General features: G+C 35.1%; 2 protein-coding genes and 1 long non-coding RNA gene across 8 annotated transcripts; 2 read left to right on the forward strand and 1 right to left on the reverse strand.

Annotated features, from left to right (window-relative positions):
- Positions 1 to 3,651: 3,651 nt before the first annotated feature.
- Positions 3,652 to 6,576, reverse strand: LOC112766622 (uncharacterized). Of its 4 annotated transcripts, none has more exons than XR_003184447.3 (8): positions 6,291 to 6,576; positions 6,017 to 6,200; positions 5,478 to 5,593; positions 5,228 to 5,307; positions 5,003 to 5,138; positions 4,543 to 4,651; positions 3,997 to 4,070; positions 3,652 to 3,895 (listed from the first exon to the last, which is right to left on the reverse strand). It is a non-coding gene; the product is annotated as an uncharacterized lncRNA (long non-coding RNA). The 4 variants fall into 4 exon arrangements; XR_003184449.3 differs by having other exon boundaries at positions 5,007 to 5,138; positions 6,291 to 6,571; XR_011875724.1 differs by having other exon boundaries at positions 5,439 to 5,593; positions 6,291 to 6,571.
- Positions 6,577 to 12,572: 5,996 nt separating this feature from the next.
- LOC112766638 (inositol transporter 4) lies at positions 12,573 to 14,870 on the forward strand. Of its 2 annotated transcripts, none has more exons than XM_025812535.3 (3): positions 12,573 to 13,211; positions 13,332 to 13,440; positions 14,031 to 14,870. In XM_025812535.3, exons 2-3 carry the CDS (start codon positions 13,343 to 13,345, stop codon positions 14,383 to 14,385), a joined length of 453 nt encoding a protein of 150 aa, XP_025668320.1. In that variant the 5' UTR covers positions 12,573 to 13,211; positions 13,332 to 13,342; the 3' UTR covers positions 14,386 to 14,870. The 2 variants fall into 2 exon arrangements, 1 of the variants encoding a protein (XP_025668320.1); XR_003184464.3 differs by having other exon boundaries at positions 12,581 to 13,211; positions 14,035 to 14,870.
- A 2,676-nt stretch (positions 14,871 to 17,546) lies between these two features.
- LOC112764038 (probable xyloglucan glycosyltransferase 12) lies at positions 17,547 to 21,771 on the forward strand. Of its 2 annotated transcripts, XM_072223763.1 has the most exons (8): positions 17,606 to 18,021; positions 18,124 to 18,159; positions 18,349 to 18,422; positions 18,621 to 19,442; positions 19,526 to 19,834; positions 19,948 to 20,238; positions 20,332 to 20,445; positions 20,540 to 21,771. In XM_072223763.1, exons 4-8 carry the CDS (start codon positions 18,693 to 18,695, stop codon positions 21,164 to 21,166), a joined length of 2,091 nt encoding a protein of 696 aa, XP_072079864.1. In that variant the 5' UTR covers positions 17,606 to 18,021; positions 18,124 to 18,159; positions 18,349 to 18,422; positions 18,621 to 18,692; the 3' UTR covers positions 21,167 to 21,771. The 2 variants fall into 2 exon arrangements, with proteins under 2 accessions (XP_025665345.1, XP_072079864.1); XM_025809560.3 differs by lacking the exon at positions 18,124 to 18,159 and having other exon boundaries at positions 17,547 to 18,021.
- The last annotated feature ends 1,330 nt before the right edge of the window (positions 21,772 to 23,101 follow it).

Genomic DNA, 23,101 nt, shown 5'->3' on the forward strand with positions numbered 1-23,101 from the left:
AAATTGTGTATGTTAGGTAGTTTTTTATAAATAATTTCATAAGGGGACTTATTTTTCAAAACACTACTGGAAAGTCTATTGATGATATATATGGCATGAGCAGTTGCATAATGCCATAGTTTCTTTGGTAAGTTTACATAAAACATAATAGTTCTAGTTACTGCTAAAATGTGTTAGTATTTTTTCTCAACTATGCCATTTTGTTGAGGATTTCAACACATATATTTTGGTGTATAATACCTTTTGATGCATAAAATTTAATTAGTTTGAACTCAGCTCCATTGTCCGATCTAACTTGTTTAATAGATTTGTTAAATTGGGTTTGAACTGATTGAACAAAATTTTTTAGCAGTGTGGCAGTTTCAAATTTATGTTTCATAAAAAATAACCAACAAAACCTGCTTTTGTCTTCCACTATTGTAAGAAAATATTTGTGTCCAGCAGTAGAGTAAACATTAATTGGTCCCCATATGTCTATATGTATTAGATCAAATATTTCTTCTAATATAGACATGCTTATTGGAAATGGAAAACACTTTTGCTTAGTATAATGACAAGACTCACAAGGAATGGTACAAAGGTCAGATTTATTGATGAAATTGTAGTTTTGTTGCAATACAAGAATTCTGTCATTTGGTAAGTGCCCTAGTCTAAGATACCACCAGTTTGATGCACTTTTATTCTTATTGCCATGCAGCTTATTACTATTGCTAAGATGTTGTGTTTGTGGTATGAAAGATGCTGCTGCAATTGCTGGTTTTAGTTGAAAGTTTCTTACAGGTTTTAGGTTTTCAAATGCATAAAGCCCCCTTCTTTGCTCAGCTACACCAATCATCCTCGATGAAAGGTAGTCCTGGATCTTGTAACATTTTTCATCAAAGACAAATTCACATTTGAACAAGTTAGTCATTTTGGAAACTGATATGAGATTAAACTTGAAATTTGAAATGTATAAGACCTTTGTGAGAAAAAAGGTTTTAGAGAAAATTATAGTCCCAACTATTGAAGTAATAGTGTTGGTTCCATCTGGCTTCCTAACAAGTATGGGTTCTATTTTATGTAATGAGTAAAAAGACTCTAAACAATATGCTACATGATCGGTTGCTCCTGCATCAATGACCCAGGAGCTAGGTTTAAAAATTGAAACAGACATGGCATAAGCAATACCTTGATGAGAGGGAAATGTGACAATTTGGTTTATGGCATTTTGAGGCTTGTGTGTATCCAGAGATAGCTGCTTCAAGAGAGCTAGCAAAGTATGCTTCTGTTCCCTTGTGAATTCCAGTCCTGCACTACTATCCTCTACTAGCTAGTCATCACTTATTCTTACAAAATTCTCATCATCAATGATAGCATCATTGGTTGCACTGCTTTCTTGCTTGAGATGAGGAAGTAAATTGTGCTTTTTATAACGTGTCGATTAGATGGCCAGTTTTGCCACAGTAGGTACAAACTTTTATTCGTCCTCTTTCTCTACCAGCGGTTCTTCCTCCCCTGCCTCGGCTCCTTCCTCCTTGTGTTGAGAATTTATATGGAGCAGTACTACTTATCAAGATCTTGTTGTTAGTGAGGGGTTCACTACACTGGAACTGACTTTCTTGTTGCAAAAGCAATGAAAAAGCTTGTTCAATGCTTGGTAAAGGCTCCATCAGCATTATTTGTGACCTTACTATCGTATATTATTCGTTTAAGCCTCTGAGAAAACGAACTATATAGGTCTCATCTTTGTATCCTCTCATAATAGTTCCACAAGTGCAGTTCCCATTCTTGCAATATATGCAATCAAGTAGAGGCCTAAAGTTCTCCAGCTCTTCCCAAATGCTTTTCAGCCTTGTGAAGTAATCAGTCATGTTTAGATCACCTTGCCTAAGAGTAAATATCTCTTCTTCCAATCCTGCTATCTTAAATACATCACCCTGAAAATACTTGTGTTTCAGATCTTTCCACAGATCCGAAGCGACATTGTGCCATATCACGCTTTGCGCTATATCCGAACTAAATGAGAGAGTGACCCAGAAGATTACGTAATCGTTGCATCGTTCTCACACATCAAACAAAGGATTTGTTGATTCTGGTTTGCTGATGCTTCCATTCATGAACTTGATATTGTTCTTTGAGCTTAGTGCACGCAGCATGGCTCTCTCCCAACTATGATAGTTGTTTGAGCTTAAAACCATGGAAATTAGCGGTGAACAAGGACTCTCACCAGGATGTGGATAATAAGGACTCGTTGGATCTACGATCGAAGAGGCATGAGTTCTTGGAGATTGAGTCTGATTTATTTGATTGACCAGACTAGTTAGGGTGTGAAGATTGATTCCAGAAATTGTTGCTTCGGGAATCGGATTTGAAGGACGATTAGCCATTGATCAAGACTTCTTCGAGGCACTTCTTCGATGTAAAGAAATCGAAGGTTGAGACTTCTTCGAGGCACTTCTTTGATGTAAAGAAATCTAATGAGAAAAGAGTTCTTGATCAAGATTTCTCGAGTGCAAGAAATTGAACGGATGATCAAATCGAATCAAGAAAAGCGAAATTCGTTGTGATTGAAAAAGGAAAGAGACATCGATTAGATATCGACAAAGGATGGATTCACTAACTCTTCACCAACAGTCCAAGTTCTTCAACCTTGGTCTACGCTCACCGCACCATGTGAAAAATCGGTTCGGGCTATGAGCAACAAGGGATGAACGCTGAACATTCAAGAACAAGAGAAAAGAGTTTTGAAATTCTGAATTCTTGATGTGAATTGTAGAGACTAAAAACTTGATTAGTGAATTTCGAATTGTTGATATTTCAAGTTTAGCTATATATTGTATGAAAATCACTAACTAATTATCTTAGTTGGCATAAATACAAACAGATGAGTGCTAGGGGCCAACAACTTTTGTGATTTGTAGCCAACAAATAGCCATCAATGATGACTTTAATGGTGTGAAATTGGTGTGAGATTTCATCTAATGACACATTTTTCTTTGCTGGTTACATGCTGGTCAGAATTTGAAAAAGTTGTTGGCCTCCTAAACTTTTCCATACAGATATATAATGAGCAGTTGCTAAGAAAAAAATTAATCGTCTAATTAATTGTATACATGTCAGTAAATTAATTATATAAAGAAGTGTAAAACACTACAAGAAACATCGTTAAAATCGACGGCCAAATCGACGGCTAGGCCGTCGATAATATTAAAAATCGACGGCAGCCTTGGTCGCTATTAAGCTTGTCGATTTTATAAAATTCTAATAAAATCGACGGCTTATCTAGCCGTCGATAATAATTTAATAAAATCGACAACATTTCCGTCTATAATATGAGTCTGAGAATTTTACCTTTTTACTAAAATCGACAACATTGCCATCGATATTATTATATAAAATCGACAATGATTTCGTCTATAATATGAGTTTGTGAATTTTTCCTTCTTAATAAAATTGACAACATTGCCGTCGATATTATTATATAAAATCGACAGCGTCTTCCTCAATATTTGATTCAATAAAAGCGACACAATAGCCGTCGATTTAATTGTTTATTTTAAATTTAAAAAGCGACACAAGATAAATAAACTTTTAAATATAAAAATAAAATTTATACTAAATATTAGATAATAAATTTACAAAGTTATCAAAATAATAAATAATCCTCTGGCATAAAAAAACTTGTTCAATATTATATAATAAACGGACATTAAATTAAAATTTGTTCAATGAAACTTTAGTGTCGTACCATTATCTAAAGTAGTGTATGTATTGAATAATAATTGAACAACTAAGAAAATAAATATTTGACAGGAAAGCATGTAAAAAATCTAGTCCTATACTAGCTAGGAATTAAGCTAAGAGGATATGTAAAGAGTGGAGCGAAGAAGAATCAGCATTAGACTTGAGGAGGTGCCTGCAATGGAGAAAGAAAGAAGAAGTAATTAATTAACATGAAGAGTAGAATGGAGAAATGGAACAACATATAGAAATTATATTGGTGGACATAAATGGGACCTCTTATATACTTTCTTCCCCTCATTTTATATGTGTTGGTGCTGCAATACATGTCCTCTTATATACTTCATGCCCTGCATAGTTCCGGAATCTCGCTATATATTATTCAATCCATTAAGGCCTTAGTGTGAAACTTCACTGTATTCCACTTAATGGCTTCGCTCAAATTATAAAAAACTACTGTATTATATGTTGTAATTAGTCAAAACACATTTAGTAGTTGCATATCAAACAAGAACAAAGAACCCAGCTAGAGAACTAGGATTAACTGTGACATGGTCTGTTTAAGGTTCAATTAACCATCATTTTAATTTAAGATTTATTTATTTTTTCTTTCAATTAAACATCTACCGTTAATTGGTACGGAGGTGGTAAAGTTATTCAAAGAGAAAGGGCCACTGCCCACTCCTCTACCCTAGTTGTCATATAATGCTACTTTTTTAAAAATTTATTCTTATGTAAAAGAATTTTGAAATTTTGCTACATTTTTTCCCAACAGAAAAACTTCATTTCGAGAATGAAACAAGAGTAATGCAAGAAAAAAACCTGTTAACAACAAAAGAAGAACATCGCAACTACAAAGCACCGGAGAGATCACTTCTTGCTTGGGGCGAAAAATCCACTCAGTTCCTATGGCCAAGGTAGCATAACCTGCCTAAAATGTAAAGAAACAACAAGCCAACTCACTCAGTAATTTGAACAAACACAAGATATGCATAACAACTCAAACAACTTTTTCAATTCAACCAGAACATCAATGCCTACCAAATCAATCAGCCAACAACCGATTAATTAAAACAATGAACATATTTAAACTTGCCAGTAACATGCAATAGAAAACACTTCCAAAAACCCTTGCAGGCTTGCGGTGAGCGAATATATCATTTATCATTGCCTAAAAATAACTGCACAATTTAGTCAAATCATTTAACTGCACGAGTTTTCACTTAGCACAAGACTATGCTAGTTTTCAATGTTATAATCACTTATTTGGACAATTACATACCCACATGATAAAAAATTTTTGTGAGATATCCAAAGCTTGTCTTCCAGTGATTAGCTCCAATAATAACACACCATAAGCATATACATCAGTTTTCTCATCTACTATTCCATGCATGAAGAATTTAGGGGAAAGGTACCTGTTAGTGACAACAAATCAGAATCAAAGGGTTAAGAACACTACTATCTACAAAGAATATACTAAGAAACTTGTTATAAATGTATAGACCTGAATGTGCCTTCTACTTTGGAAACAGTATGGTGAGTCCATTGGTCAGGTAACCACTTTGCTAGGCCAAAATCAGATGTCTGAAGATTGAATCAGAGGAAGAAAATTAAGATTATATAACTAATGTGATCTAGAAGCATAAGAAATTCTGAAGTTAAAGACACACATATATTTATACACAAATACATAGTGATGATTTTTGATGTTCGACCTGAGGCTCAAAAGTCTCAAAGAGAAGAATATTAGAAACCTTGATATCCTTGTGAATGATCCTTCTTTGACATCCCTCATGAAGATAGCAAAGTCACTCGGCAGTTCCCAAAATAATCTTAAATCTGAGACTCCAATCGAGCTTCTCTCTAGGCCCTGACGATGAACAAAGTAGTAAGAAACCAAAAATGTCATTACAAGCTTCATATTTTAAGACTTAATCATAGGGTCACCATTCATGTCACCAAATTTCAATAATGAGCATCAACCAAAATTAAGTAAATTTTCATAAACTAGAGCATCTCCATAATGCATAAATCATAATTTCAATTCTATAAACAGTAATCAAATTACAGTTGGAAAAAAAATATTAGCAGTAACAACAAGAGGAAAAGCAAAAGAACAAGGAATTGACGATACAGAATTTCATCAAGGCTGATTTCACTGAGAACTTTCTCTTCATTGATATGCTTTGGAAATGGAAGTTAAACCAATATACCTGATTGCATACATTTTTTGCCTCAAACATGAGCTAAAAATAAAAGCTTGGAATGGTAACAAGTAACATAAATCTAATACCATGAACATCAGGGTTAACATTGAGCTGGTGAACTTGCTTAATCAAATTGGATTCGGAAACTTGTTCGGGAAGGTCAATGTCGAAGGACTTAATCCCTAATTCAGCACATGTCTTTCTCTTCATTCCCACATAACTCTATGAGTCCTTCTTGTTCCCTACTATCACCACCGCCAACCTCAGAACCTGCAACAACACCATCACATTACATTATTCTAAATTTCTAATTCCCAATTTTGAGTAGGTTAGATTGGGATTGGGATCGGAATTGAGTACCTTGCCGTACTTTTGAGAGAGGAAGCATACTTCCTCCGCGATCTCATATCTAACAGTTAGCGGCACCGCCTTGCCGTTTATTACGGAGCGACAGCGGCGCGAGTGTGTCGAAGCGACGACAGACACAGGAGTAGCAGAGCAATGGCGACGCGGAGGTAGTGGAGCCACGACGGCACAGTGGCAGCGGAGAGGGAAGGTTGGTGAAATGGAGAAGGCCAAATTGGGGTTAGTTAATTTTTTCTGGTAAAATGTAAGCGGGAATTGAGCGAAATGAGAGACGCGAAAAGTTTATTTTGGGTAATTTTTTGTTTATAAATATCGACAATAACTTCGTCGATTTAATTAAAATAAAAAATTAACACTGTAACTGTCTATTTTATTTAATAAAGAGTAGTGCTAGGGAGCCAATGACCTAAGTGTATACAATGGGCTAAATCTTTGATCCATGAATAAAATGAACATCACTCGTACTATCCAGAATAACCATCCGAATACTAGGGATAATAAACATCTCATGTCATAAAACTACTCATCCCAAAAGTTTAAGTTGATTTTGGGGTTCACCAAGAATTGAACTCTTGACTTTTCGGATCTAGAACTCTAATATCATATCATGAAACCACTCATCCCAAAAGCATAACTTGACAGGATAATATAACACTAATGGTCATATCTCTAATACTTCCTAAACCTCCATTGTACACATTGTACGCTTAGGTCATTGGCTCCCTATACTTTCTCTTTAATAAATCTATATCCTTCATTTAATTTTGAAAAGAGATATCGATCGTTTAAAATTATCAACGACAAAAGATGTCTATATTATAATTATTAAAATAGACGACTTGTGTGTCGATTTTAAAGGAAAAAAAAGTGAAGCGAGGAACGCGGGAAGTAAGGGAGGGGTAATTTTTTGTTGATAAAAATCGACGGTAACTGCGTCGATTTTAATTAAAATAAAAATCAACAACGTTGCCGTCTATTTTATTTATTAAATCTATACCCGTCATTTAATTTCGAAAAGAGATCTCGATCGTTTAAAATTATCGACGACCAAAGTTGTCTATATTATAATTATTAAAATAGACGACTTGTGTGTCGATTTTAAAGTAAAAAAGTAAAACGAGAAACGCGGGAAGTAAATGGTGGGGTAATTTTTTGTTGATAAAAATCGACGGCAAATTCGTCGATTTTAATTAAAATAAAAATCAACCGCGCAGCCATCTATTTTATTTAATAAATCTATACCATTCATTTAATTTGAAAAGAGATCTCGATCATTTAAAATTATTGACGACAAAAGCTATCTATATTATAATTATTAAAATAGACGACCTGTGTGTCAATTTTAAAGAAAAAAAATTTCAATCTACCCCGCCGTCTGCAATGTGACGATAAGAGGAAGAGCCTTAAAAAGTTATCAAAATAATAGACGACAAGGTCGTCGATTTTAATATTTTATTTTTAATTATTTTTTTTTTCATTTTATTGACAACAAACTGTCAAAAAAAGTTGACAAAAATTCTGGCCGTCAATTTTTGTCGTCGATAATTACACTATTTATTGTAGTGAAATGTGCAAGTTAATTATGTAGAGAAATGTGAAGCTTAAGTAAAAGTGGATGAAATCTCAAGGTATGAAGCTGGTTCACAAGATGCACGTTCATGTTATTGTGACCTGGTTTGTTAGAGTAATTTAGAAAAGGATTTGATAGCTAGATAAGAAAAATTATATATTTATGCTTTAAATAATATTTAAAATCTACTTATCCTTGTTAAAACATTTAATATAACTTTATATATTAATATATATTTATATTTATAAACATCGTTTTAAATATTAAAAATATAAAATAAAAACAAAATATAATTTTTATAGTTTATACTTTTTGAAAGTTATTGTTATTTTTATTTATCAAATAAGTTATAACTTTTAAAAATTTATTTTAAAAAGTCAAAATTTTACCAATCGGATCTATAATTTAGGTGTCGTTTTTAATAAAATTTTTAATATGTGTTAAATAATTAAGTCTCAAATAAATATTATTATAATATAATTAGATAAAAAATATTATAAAATAAATTAATTTATTTGAAAAGATCGAAAAAATCTATTTATCTATAAAAATAATTTTAAATAATAAAAACTTATTAGAAAACAAAATGTGCAAGCCGAAATTCTCTGCGGACTATTTGGATGTTTAATCGGTAATCACCTCTGAAAATTGAAATCAACGTTTGATTGATCCACACAAATCTAAACTCACATGCATAGTTGTCAGAACCGAACCGGTGATCGAACCGGTCAGGTTATTGGGTCACTGAGTTACTGGTTCAACTGGTGGGTCACTGGTTGAACCGGTTAATCCGGTCCTATGTAAATAAAAAACAAAATATAGTACAAAAATTAGAATTAAAAATTTAAAATACATATTTTTACTAATATTTTAAAAATATCTAGCTATTCTAAACAATATGGAACAGAAACAATAAGTATTTTGTTAATTTTACTCTATCATAAATATTTTTATTTTATTTTTATATTAAAATAAGTATTATTTTCGAATTTTAATAATTTATTAATTAGTTTATATCTATTATACTATTATATACTATAAGTATTTATTAAAAAATAATATTAATAGATATTATATAATTATGAAAAAAATAATAAGTGAGTTTATAATTACTGTTAAATAAAAATATAATTAATTTAAAAATGAGTGAGCTTATAATTAAAATTAAAATAAATTAAATAAAAGTAAATTATTTACCGAAAGGTATTAATATATATTTTAATTTGTATCCATATTAGTAAAAGACACGGTAGCCTGGTGGACATAGGTACCTTTTATTTCCTGGAAGGATGGGGTTCGAACCTCAATTGCTTCATTTTGAGGAAATTTTAAACTGTTCCGGTTCGGTCGGACCGGTTGCTACCGAATTTGACCGGTTTTTACCGATTCTTTGCGGGTTTGACCGGTTCGCACCGGTTCTTAATTTTATACGGTCCAATTATCGGACCGGACCGGTATAGAATCCGATTTACCGATTTTTCGGTCGAACCGGCCGGTCCGGTCCGGTTCTGCTAACATTGCTCACATGGCATGGATAATAAAACACAAGAGTACCAAATTAAAGCAGATACTATCGGTATTGGATATAAGTTGTTTTTTTTTTTTTTTTAATTGAATATGGAGAGACTATGCCGTTATTACTCGTTGGCTTGGATATAAGTTTACTATCAATAAAATATTAGATAAGACTGATTGGTTAACAATAGAGGAAGATTTAAAATCAGGTATATTAGATTTTATTCACATCTTCGAGATCAGTTCCTGAAAACTGGGTTATTTTCATTATGTTAAAATTCAGTAATTTTTGTAATAGTTTGCTTGATCAATTAGATTTTGATTTAGGATTTTTTGGTTAACAATAGATATAAAAAATAAAAAATAATATTACACATCTAAATTTTTTTGTTAATTAAATCTAGTTAAATTAATTTAATATAATAAAAATTAGTTATAATTAATATTATTTTAAATTTTATTGTTTAATTTAATTAGATTTAGTTTATAAAAAAATTTAGATACATAATATTATTTAAAAAAAATTAATAAATTCAGGATTTATTGTGGATATTATATAATCTAACATTTTTATTTGTAGGATATTAGTATCTTAGTAATAGTTATTATGGAGAAAGCTTATGACAGAGTTGACTGGAGGTTTTTAGTTCATACCCTTAAAAGCTTTGGTTTTTCTATTCCTACACTTAATTTGATTATGAATTGTGTCACTACTTTTTTCTTATCTATTCTTTGGAATGGGAGTCGTCTGAATGGCTTTACTCCTAGCCGAGGTCTTAGACAAGGAGACCCTATGTCACCCTATCTTTTTGTGTTGTGTATAGAGCGATTGGCATGCTTTATTAGTCATCAGGTTGATTTGGACTTGTGGGAGGCAGTTGCTATTTCTAGAGGGGGACCAAGAATATCCCACTTAATGTTTGCGGATGACTTGCTTCTGTTCTGTAAAGCTACAAAGAGACAAGTGCAAAATGTGATGTTAGTTTTAGAGACTTTTTGCAAAGCATCTGGGATGAAGATTAATGTCGAGAAGTCTAAAGCACTTTGCTCCAAGAATGTCTCTGCAACAAGGAAAGAGGTTTTTACTGGGGTATCCTCTATCAGATTTGTCCAGGACTTGGGCAAGTATCTTGGAGTTACCCTTAGCCATTCTAGGATGACTCGTTCAGCTTTCAATGGTGTCCTGGATAAGATTCGGAGTAGGCTAGCAAGCTGGAAAGAAAGTTTACTCAATCGGGCTGGTAGGCTCTGCTTGGTTAATTCTGTTGCTGCTGCTATTCCCACGTACCAGATGCAGGTCTCTATTTTTCCCAAAGGAATCATTAGTAAATTGGAGTCTATGATGAGGAATTTTCTTTGGAAAGGACAAGTTGATGGAAGAGGATTGAATCTTGTTAGTTGGAAGGTACTGGTTACTCCAAAAAAATATGGAGATTTGGGGATTAGAGATCCTTATTGTGTAAATATTGCTCTTCTTGGGAAGCTAGTTTGGACTTTTTTCCAGCAGCCAAACAAGCTATGGGTCCAATTGTTGGATGCCAAATACCGATCATCTCTATATGACTGTTTTAGTTATCCTAAGAACAAGGACTCTCCCATTTGGAGGTGTCTTTGAAAGGCTTGGGAAGTGTTGAAGGATGGGTTTGCTTGGTGTATTTGGAGATTTGAACCAGAATTTTTGGTTTTCTAGCTGGAGGAGAGAAGGACGGTTATCTAATGAGATGGATTATGTTCACATTTCTGATTCGAATCTCCGGATACAGGATATTTGGTCGGTTGGTAGGTGGCATTTGGATACTCTTTATTCTCCTTTATCTCAAAATTTGAAAGATAATATTCTCTCTTACAATCCAGATGAACAAGCAGGTCCGAAAGTGGGTTGGTATTGGAGTGGGTCTGCTGCCAAAGTCTATGACTCACGCAATGGTTACTTGTGGTTGTGTAAGCAGCTGTTTGGTTGGGAGGAGCGGGAGAATTGGCTTTGGCTTTGGCGTCAGCTTGTTCCGGAAAAGCATAAGTTTTTGGCTTGGTTGTGTCTTAAGGAGGCTCTTCCTACTGCAAGTTTTCGCTTTAGATGAGGGATGTCATCATCGGATAGGTGTCCAAGATGTCTTTCTAGCCAGGAATCGGTTTTACATTGTATTCGGGATTGCCCAAAAGCTCAGCTTGTCTGGCATAGGTTGGATATTTCTTGTCATCCTTTGGATTTGAAGAACTGGTTCTTGTATCATAGCAGAGAGCATCCGTTCAAGTTCTTTTCGGGACTTTGGTGGATATGGCGAGCAAGGAATAATGACATCTTTAATCCCATGAACCTTGGCCTCCGGAAAAAGTGATTTGTCTGGCATTAACTTCAGAAAAGGAGCTTAGGAATATTTTTGAATTACAACGTATGTCCCTTCCCTCTACTCTAAATGGTTTTTGGAATCCCCCATTTATTGGGACTTTTAAGATTAATTGTGATGCTAGTTATTTTGGTTCGGGTGATAGTGTTGGTTTTGCTTGTGTTATTAGAGATTGTAATGGGAGCTGACAAAGGGGGTGTTTGGGAATGATTGAGAGTAATAATATTCTTCAAGGGGAATTGTTTGCTATTTGGAGAGGATATCTGTTAGCTTGGGATGTGGGTCAACGAGATGTTATTTGTGAGACGGATTGTGTGGAAGCATTTAATCTTGTTACTCAAGATGATTTTGGGTTTATTGATCCACTGGTGCTCAAAATAAGAGATATCATGCATTGGAATTGGCGAGTTGACTTTCGTTTGATTATGAGAGATGCAAAGACACTCTGAATTGGCACAAAGGGTAGCTGATTCGGGTTAATTTTTTTTGTGTTTGTTTCGGTATTGTGATAAATTCATACGTATCGATAGTTTAAAATATGGACAACTAATAACAAGTTATATGGAATTTATTTTTCACATTAGTATTTAATTTTTTTTAAATATATATCATATCACCACTTTTACTAAAATTCCTTTTAAATATATATTATATCACCACTTTTACTAAAACACTCTTTTAATTAAATAAAAATAAAAAAATATTTTTAATTTAATTTTATAAAAAATCTTAAACATCCTTATTTTATTCGATTAGACAAAAATATCCCTTTAAATTAATCAAATTTTAGAATTCAATTAATCATAATTTTATAATTTCAAATAATTTAAACAACAAAACAAAAACATATAAAAAAAACAAAAAATTAAAATTATTCTTTCATCGTTCTTCATCTTCTCACGTTGCTCTCAATTTCATTCAATCTCCGCTGCTGAATCCATTTCTGTCACCACAACGACACTGTTCTTGCTTCGGGTATGAGAAGCACATTTCATTACTTGGCTTTGCTGTAAAAGTCTCACTTCCCCTAATCATTAGTGCCCCCTCTGAAGCAAAGTAGTGAAAGTCCCAAACCAAAATCGGCAAAATCCTAGCCCTAAGTTCTTTGCTGCCGCCGTCCCAGGTTCTTAGCGCTTCCGCTTCTTCCTCTTCCCCCTGTCCGGAACCCAGGTAGCTCGGCACGTCATCCCCATCCTCGCTGGCTTCTCTTTTAATGGCAAGCTAGGCAGAAAGAAGACACTTTTAATGATTGATGTCGTGTTCTTTCTCGGTGCAATAGTTATGGCTGCAGCTCCAGCTCCATGGGTTATCTTAATTGGGAGAATTTTGGTTGGTTTGGGAGTTGGCATGGCATCCATGACAGCTCCTCTGTACATATATGAGGTCTCCCCTGCTAAGATCAGAGGAGCATTAGTCAGCATCAATTCTTTCTTAGTCACTGGTGGACAATTCTTCTCTTACCTTATCAACTTGGCATTTACCAGGGTATGCAACAAACATCAGTTTTTTAAATAAAAAACTGACAGTGATAGATAAAAAGGAACAGATTGCGTAGTTTGATTGATTTATGTTTTTTAATCGATCTTTCAATTTGATTTGTTTAAGGCTACTGGAACATGGCGTTGGATGCTCGGTGTAGCAGGCGTTCTTGCTTTGGTTCAGTTCATATTGATGTTTATCCCTCCCTGAGTCACCTAGATGGTTGTATAGGCAGGTAAATACTATGTAATTGCCAAGCAAAAAAGTTTCCATGATGGTGAAGATTGAAATTTCCATGCATTAGTCTTGAATGATTCTTAATCTACTGAAGTTTATGCTGTCTCTGACAAAATACTCACATATAGGTTTGTTCTTTCTTATGTTGAATAGCAAGGATAGGGCTAAGGTTTGATATTTGAATATCTGATACATAATTATGATGAAACTCATGTTTGTTAACTTCTTCCTATGTATCTTATAGGCCATGAGTAGTCTCCTGAAAACCAATGCTGTGAAGGGTTTGCTAACAAATGCCCTTATTTTTTTTAAATTTCCAATGCATATTTTCTCACGTTAGAAAGCTTACCAAATCCTATGACTTAAACTAAAATTCCATAATTTTTAATATCTAGCTACTCTATTGATGTCATGTGAGCTTATATAAGCATATAAAGTTGAAAAATTAATCCCAAATAATTTATTAATAATACATGAGAATGATCAATCACGTGGAGCAAGAATTCTGATTTCATACATCTGCTAACCCCAAAAAAGTTTACATTGGTGCCAATTTCATGTATACTAATTTAGTTCTTTTTGGCAAAGTAAGGAAGACGAGGCAAAGCAAATTCTGTCGAAGATTTATCCCCCCAACGAAGTTGAAGAGGAGATCAAGTTGATGCGTGAATCCATCGAAACAGAGAAGGCAGAGGAAGGCTCGATTGGGCAAAACCTAGGACAGAAACTCAAGGGTGCATTAGCTAATGAAGTTATACGAAGAGCACTCTACGCAGGCATCATAGTGCAAGTTACTCAGCAGTTTGTTGGCATTAACACTATCATGTATTACAGCCCTACCATTGTTCAATTCGCTGGAATAGCCTTGAATTCCACGGCTCTTGCGGTTTCTCTGGTTACTTCTGGTCTGAATGCCTTCCACGGCTCTTTTTTGTTTTTCTGATAATAACAAACACAACTATGGTAATTCGAGGACAGAGTATGTTGTGATGAAGGCAGAAGCAGAGGTGGTAGAGGAGATGATAAAGAAAAGGACAGTGTGCTTGATGGATGAACTCTTCTTAGAGTGTAAAATGAGTGGTGGCAGAAGGGAAAGAGAAAGAGTAGTCGAAGACGAAGAGCATATTGGGAGTGCTTAGCCTTGTATGGAAGGCTGAGAGATGAGGGTGTTGCAGTTCACCAATGGTGGGGTTGAATTTGAATTGGATTGAAAGGAGAACTTAATTATTAAGGTGCATAGTCTTTTGTGTTTCGCTTAATGGTCACCACTCTCCAGTGTTATATTATGATTTGATGATTGTCCTGTTTCTAGTTTCTTTCTGTATTTTGGAATTTGTCAATAAGGAATGCCAAGAATGGTGCATGTTGTACTCTATCATTGTGATGTGATCGTACTATAAATAAAGAATAAAGGCTTGTTTTCCATGATTCTTTTGTTGTTCTGTTCAATGGAGCTATAGTAAGCTTGTGATGCCATTATTTAATTGCCTTGGTTTAGCAGAAAGGCTAAGAAGATTATTTTTTTTTAATTTGATTAATATGCTAGTATACAATGCAGATCTCTAGTAATATCTATATCAAAATTTTCATTCTTAAAACGTTTAAAAAGTATTAGGATGAGCTAGAAATTATTTTCATTATCTCCCTAACATCCGCATTCATGTTGCTGGTTCGGAGCCTTGCTATAATATAGTTTCTTAAATCCTTTTACGAGAATCCCAAGTTAGACGGCCCCCCAGTCTCATTTGCCAAAGTTAGGAATGTCTTATTTGGTCGAATCACAGGCTCATCATTATCCTCGATCACGCACTTCGCATGCATGGTCAGCTCCCTATACTTATGGAGTTATGGTAGTGCACCGCCTTTCTCACTGAACATGGGTGCGAGTGCCTCAACTCAACCTTGAACAAAATTCACTCCTGCATGTCCTTATCAAACTTCACATATATCCTTGTCTTACACCCAGCAGCTGAAATCGTGTTCTTTCACGTTGGTGCTTTGACACAAGACTCGCGGAACTCGTCGCGATTACAGTGGATAGTTTGGTTAACAGGTTTCTTTGTGTTCTTGTCACATGTTGTCATCCTTATCTTAGTTACAAATCCTACTTTCTTTGCGTAAGTAACATAGAATTCATGAGCTATCTGCAACTGCGCAAACCGTATTTCAACTCTTGGTATTTCGTCTTCTTGAAGGCAACCGTGATCCGGTAACTATATTTCAGATTAATTACAAAAAAATCATTACCATTAATGATCAAATCAAACATGTGGATCATGACTACATAAAATTAAACTAGAGACCAAAACTTCGTAACCGAAATCCATCTCTTCACTTCAAACCTCAGTAACATTCGACAGTTGCATGGCTTACAATTTCAAAATAAACACAGAAACCCAAAGAAAACAAAAATAAATCCTTATTATATAAGTATTGTAACTACTATAGATTCTCTTTCACAATATCACTCTACCTCACATAGCTGAACATGCAGTAGATACAATTACCATACACATAATTCAGTCCTTGATTTCACAGCCTGCATCATCCTAGAGTTGTTTTTTTTATTCATTCAATAATCATCATGTATAATTATATACATAAATTCTTATCTACACGTGCAGGATGCATATAAGCATACCATTAATTATAAAATAATCATATAAGCATACCATTAATTAATTGATGCAAATTCTGCATACATATAAGCATATAAGCATGAAAAATAAGCATATAATATGCAGGAAGCATATAAGTATACCATACCATTATAAAACAATCATATAAGCATGCCATGATTAATTAATTTATGCAAATTCTCCATATATATACACATATCATTCAATATAAAACAATCACAAATTTGGTTGAATCACAAATTCTCCATCACATTTGGGTAAGCATTAAACATAAAAATAAACACGCCATTTGCATTGAGATTTAAAATCTACATCAATTGAAAATAACCATCCATTATCATTGTTTTGAACATAAGTTACTCACCTTATTCGCTTGCTCGCCGTCGACAACGAAATGGTCGGCTATGTTTTCATGTGGATTTGATGAATTTTCATTACTGACGACAGATGGAACACAACCCAGCGGTTCAACCATATCGCACTCCATTAAGGAACTTTGCCTGGGTGATGTGCGTGAAGGAGGAAGCACACTTGAAACACCTTCATCTTGCGACGTCGACATCGGGAAGAAGGCACACACCAGCTGTACACTGTCTTCGCTGAACGTCCGGATTGCTACGTTGCCGCGAAGATCGACCAAACGAGAGGAACGTCGTGCTGGGCGGTGGACTGTGTGGATGACGAAGCCGGTCGGAACAAACTTGGACGGCAAGCGGTGATCGTAGCGGCGCTGCACCAGCGAGATTCTCGAAAAAATGGAGAGAATGGAAGTCACACCGTATTGAGAGGAGGTCGTTGTTTTGATTCTACAGCTGACGATAATCCTAATTTATTTTAAATTTTAAATTAAAATAAATTCAAAATTAATTAATTATCTATTATTTAATTTTAATTTCAATTTAATCCCATTATATACATTGTATAATACATATATTGACTCCTTATTTAAAAAAAAATATATATCAGCTGATTCGGTGCTTGAAATTACTATAAGAAAAGTAGAAAACTAACGACCTGGTCAGCTCCACAATTTGGGACGGCTCTGTACTCTTCAGCGCCTCTTTCCACATTTCCTATTTTATTTTGAGCGAGGCATGATAGTAATTAAATATTATTATTTTTTATTAATATTTAATTAATAATAATTTATATTTATATTTATAGATATTTTATACATAAAAAATATATAATATATATTTATATTTATTAAAATTATATATATAAATTAATATAATTTATATTTATATTTTTTAAAATTTATATACATAAATTAATAAAATTTATTTATTAAAATTAATTTAATATTTATGTTAATTAAATAATAACTAAAAATATTAAAAATTACTGTTTCTTAATTTTTTTATTTAAAAATAATTAATATATCTTTATATAAAATAATAATTTAAAATAGTTAAATAATTAATTAAACATTACTACTAAGAAGGAAGACGCCTTTTGGCTTTTTGACGCATTGGTTTGTGTTTGGCTGTTAATAGGGAGCGCGTCACACTTGTTGCTCTCATCTTTCTCCACCTTTTATATCCCCTTTGATAATTAACCCGCTTTTTTGTTTTTTGTTTTTTTTTTTCAGTAAAATAAATGATTGCAGAACACCGTTTCGGAAACTCTTTTGTGTAATTTTGTTCCACGCGCCAAGACAAAGACAGAAGATAGAAAGAGCCCGCCCAGTCGCCCACAGCGAAGGGAAGGAAGAAGGATCGTAAGCTTTCAATTTGGACACAAGGAAGACGCTTGTAACTTTTAAATCCTTACCTACTACCACTGCTCCAAAAAAGGGAAAAAAAAAAGTAAAAAGAAAAAACCCGATAAAAAGAGAAGGTTTTGCATATTGTGTGGGATAAATTGGAAAGCTCCAGTTGTGTGGTGGTTGTGAATTTTTATTGGAAAATTAAAGGAGTTGACACGGTGGTGGAAGTAAGGTATTTGTCGGGAAAAAAAAAAAAAAACTTGCATGTTACGTCGTGATTTTGTCGCATTTTTTTTTTATCATTCGTGATTGCTCTCATTTCATATTTATGAAGGTCTGGATCTCGGTTTTATTGATACGGTAAACGAAGGTGCTTATAAATTACAATTCTGGATAATATTCTCGTCTAAGTCCCATTACACTTTTATAATACTACCATTTTCTTTTATATTAATTCCAAAAGAAAAAAAAGAAACTCGGAATAAAAAAATTCAATGCAAATTGCAAAGACGTGTTGAGCTGTTTCCCTTTCTAATTCCACTTTCCATTTACCTCGTAGCATAAGTGATTGTATTTGTTGATTTGTTCCGCTCTCTCAGTCGTCACTGCTTGTGTCTCAGAAATTTGTATTAGGTTTGTGTTGATTTCTCTCTCTCTCTCTCTCTCTCTTTCTCTCTGCCAATGTCACAATGGTGTAGCGACGCTTTGCTCTGCTTTCACCACGCGTCTCTCACCATTATCATTCCTCTTTCCATTTTCCCTTTTCCGACAATGACATTTAACTCCTAGTCCCTTTTCCTTCTTCTTCTTCTTCTTCTTCTTCCATTTAAGGTTGTGGTGTTTCTGGCTAGTTTCGTCAGAGAGATCAGGGTCCTCCAAAAAAGACAAAAATATATACTAAAAATGGCACCTTTGTTCAGCTGGGGTGCGAAAGAGAGCCACCGTGGAACACCGGTGGTGGTGAAGATGGAGAACCCAAACTGGTCCATGGTGGAGCTCGAGGGTCCTTCCGACGAAGACTTGATCATTGGTGGTGGTCGTGAAAATTCGAGTCGCACAGGGGAAAAAAGAAGAGGCAAAAACGCAAAGCAACTCACCTGGGTTCTTCTCCTTAAAGCACATAAAGCAGCCGGTTGTTTAGCCTCCGTAGCCCCGGCATTGTACGTCCTGGCCTCCGCCGTGAAGCGCCGCGTGGCCTCCGGAAGAACAGACGAGGACGCAGACTCAACGGTGAAGAGCAGATTCTACTCTTGCATCAAGGTTTTTCTGTGGCTTTCGGTGGCACTCTTGTGTTTTGAAATTGCTGCGTATTTGAAAGGGTGGCATTTGGGTTCTCCAAGTCTTCAGTTGGAATTTTATTTGCTTTGGGCACCTTCTTTTGGAGTGAAGGATTTCTTCGATTGGGTTTATTCTCGGTGGGTTTTGGTTCGTGTGGAGTACCTTGCTCCACCTCTTCAGTTTCTCGCCAATGTGTGTATTATTCTCTTTATCATTCAGAGTTTCGATAGGCTTCTTCTCTGCTTGGGTTGTTTCTGGATCCGATTTAAGAGGATCAAACCCATCCCCAAAGATGCACCTCTGGATCTTGAATCTGGAGAGAAAGGTTACTTCCCCATGGTGCTTGTTCAGATCCCCATGTGCAATGAGAAAGAGGTAACACTCTTAACACGCATAACACCCACCATGTGTTTGAAAATTTGTCTCATTAATGTGTGCTTTCTTTTATGTTTGTTTAGGTTTACCAGCAATCTATTGCGGCCGTGTGCAATTTGGATTGGCCAAAGTCCAAGTTGTTGATTCAGGTGCTTGATGATTCTGATGACCCAACAACGCAGTTGCTGATCAAGGAGGAGGTGCAAAAATGGCAACATGAGGGTGCCAATATTTTCTACCGCCATCGCGTCATTAGGGATGGTTACAAGGCTGGGAACCTGAAATCCGCCATGAATTGTAGCTATGTCAAGGACTATGAGTTCGTTGCAATCTTTGATGCTGACTTTCAACCGACACCAGATTTCCTTAAGAGAACAGTTCCTCATTTTAAGGTGTTACTCATTAGGAAACCAGGGTTACCTTTATCTTTTCTGCTTAAATGAATGATGAAATAGTATGTTTATGCTTTATGATCAAAATTGTGATCCTCCTGGTGATACTGCAGGATAATGAGGAACTAGGACTTGTTCAAGCAAGATGGTCTTTTGTGAATAAGGATGAGAACCTGTTAACCAGGTTGCAGAACATTAACCTATCATTCCATTTCGAGGTGGAGCAACAAGTCAATGGCATTTTCATTAATTTCTTTGGCTTCAATGGCACTGCTGGGGTGTGGAGAATCAAGGCCTTGAATGATGCTGGTGGTTGGTTGGAGAGAACCACTGTTGAGGACATGGACATTGCTGTTAGAGCTTATCTCCATGGCTGGAAATTCATCTTCCTCAATGATGTTGAGGTTCGTCATACAGTTAACACATATGAACCGCTGCTTTTGTCTTTTCTAGTTGATTCCCAGAACTGATTAGAAGTTGCTAATTTATGATTCCAGTGCCAGTGCGAGTTACCAGAATCTTATGAAGCTTATAGGAAACAACAACATAGATGGCATTCTGGGCCAATGCAATTGTTCCGCCTTTGTTTGCCTGACATCATACGGGCCAAGGTCTATATCTCTTGGAATCCTATTAATATTTCATTTCAATTATGTTATCTACATTGTTGCTTATGTAGTTTTGGTACCAATTATGTTCTTGCAGATAAGCATATGGAAGAAATTCAATATGATATTCCTGTTCTTTCTTCTTAGAAAGCTTATATTGCCCTTCTATTCATTTACCCTTTTCTGCATAATTCTTCCCATGACAATGTTTGTGCCGGAAGCTGAGCTTCCTTTTTGGGTTGTTTGCTACATACCTGCCACAATGTCATTCCTCAACATTCTTCCAGCTCCCCGAGCCTTTCCTTTCATTGTTCCCTATCTCCTATTTGAGAACACAATGTCTGTTACAAAGTTCAATGCCATGATCTCTGGACTATTCCAGCTCGGCAGTGCTTACGAGTGGGTGGTCACCAAGAAATCGGGTCGTTCCTCTGAGGGTGATCTAGTCTCACTGATTGAAAAAGGACCAAAGCCTCAAAGAGGGTCCTCTGAACCTGATCTTGAGGAAATGAAAGAGGAAATGCAGAGGCAGGAGCAAAAAGCTGCCAAGAAGAAGAAGCACAACAGAATATATATGAAGGAGCTTGCATTGGCTTTCCTACTTCTAACAGCCGCAACAAGGAGTCTCCTTTCTGCACAGGGAATCCACTTCTACTTCTTGCTATTCCAGGGTATATCATTCCTTTTGGTTGGTTTAGACTTGATTGGTGAACAGGTAGACTAAAGTGACAGGATTCTGTACTATGTAGAGAGACACATGCATGAAATTTTATACACGGAAAAACAAGGGTGGACAATGAGGCCCCCTATGGTACGAATCAACCCAAGAAAAATACACTTTATGGAATGGAGGCAGTGAGAGGAGGACCCCAGAGTGCTTCGTATCATGCACATGCTCATGTTTCACCCTCCAAGAATTCCACCAACTGCAAGACTATACTGTGCTACGTTCGAGAGAAATAAACAATATATGATGGGGGAACGGGTACATTAGAACCCCAGTTAGGGCCTTTGATTCAATGTGTAAGTTCACCCTTATTTCTTTTATTCATTTTTGTAATTTTATGTGGATTCTTTCTTGCCAGATCAATTCTTTTGTTACAAAATTTCATGTGGTTCAAAACTTTCCACACCCCATCCCTCCCCCCAAAAAACAAAAATCCTAGGCAGGCCCCAACTGCAGATTTATATTTTTAGTTTTTATTTTCTTTAAAAATTTAGAGCAGAAAATCAGGATCAACATTATTCTGTTTGTCCTGTTTAGATATCCTCCACCTCCCACCGCTTGGTACTACGTGGGAACACAAATTGAATAAAATTGTTTAGTTACTTTTTTTTGTTTCTCTTGGTAGAAAAGTGTGATTTGATTTCTGAGGCATGAGATGCCCAATGTAATGTATCATGAATGTTTCGTGATAGCATAGATAGAAGTAGTTACTGAATGTGGTCCTCTGCTCTCAGCTTTTAATTTTGCCATCGAGGTTTGTAGTTGGAAATGCTTGCCACTTTCTAACCATGAGCTGGAAGTAAGTGTACAGTGTACTTACCTTAAAGTAAGATTCAAATCCGAATTTCTAGAATTTGAACTGTTTAGTTGACATGTCACATTGTCCTTCCCCTCGGAAATATTGCTGTAGTAGGTAACAGCCCTTAACAACTGAAATTCATCAGTGTATATTTATTTTCTTTCCGCTAATTAATTTTAATTTTGTGATTTAGGATGGAGTTGCGTCTTTTGTGGTTGCTTGACAACCTGTTCTATTGTCTTTTGTGAACCTCGGAAATCAAACTTTATTCTATTTGAACCAAGTATGTTAGACTATCATAATCAGCAGTAAGTCACTATAGATATAATTGTTTATGATTTTGATTGAAACTCCTCACCGCACTTGGTTTTTATTTACTAAATTCCTTGCTTGTTGGAACACTTGGGAAGTTTTTATTTACTGTTCCTTAATCCTTGTAATGTTGGAATGGTATTTGTAATGAGGATTAGGATGTAGAATAAAGAGGCAGCAGAATAGTGAATGGAAAAAGGTATGTGGCAGTGGGCATATAATGGATTTTGTGGCGTTGTGGGCCCACATATGTCAACTTGGTAGGTTGTGTCCAGTTTGGAGGGTCCCACTCCCATTCATATATAATTGCCAGCATCTAGCCAGCTCAGCTTCCTAATATATATTCAGATTATTATTCTTATTTGCTGGCTTTCCTTTTGCCTTTTGTTTATTAAAAGGAAATAAAAAGGATGAAAATTGGATGGGCCTGCCGTTCTTCAATTGATTTTATTAGTTTAAGATTGATGCTGATTCTGGAGATCCCATAAAAAAAATTAGAAAAAGTCTAGACAGTAGAACTTTTATTAAAATTTGATCAGTATTTAATTAATAATAAAAAAATAAATAATTTTATATTATTAGATATAATTTCACACCATTAAATGTAAATTGCATTTGAAAACTTTGATAGCTTTTAGGAGCTGGCTTATTGTATTTCCTAAATCAAGAAAATAGCTTGAACTTTTTTGTCTGGTAAATATAGGCTATAACTCTATCAAAATTCAAAATGGCCCTCCTATACCTATACCGTTAATATCACAGAATATTTTTCATTTCTACCAAAAATTGAAGTAGATGGGATGAGTGTGTCCTCCCCTAAC

Source organism: Arachis hypogaea, chromosome 17 (assembly GCF_003086295.3).
Source record: "Arachis hypogaea cultivar Tifrunner chromosome 17, arahy.Tifrunner.gnm2.J5K5, whole genome shotgun sequence".
Taxonomy (NCBI): Eukaryota; Viridiplantae; Streptophyta; class Magnoliopsida; order Fabales; family Fabaceae; genus Arachis; species Arachis hypogaea.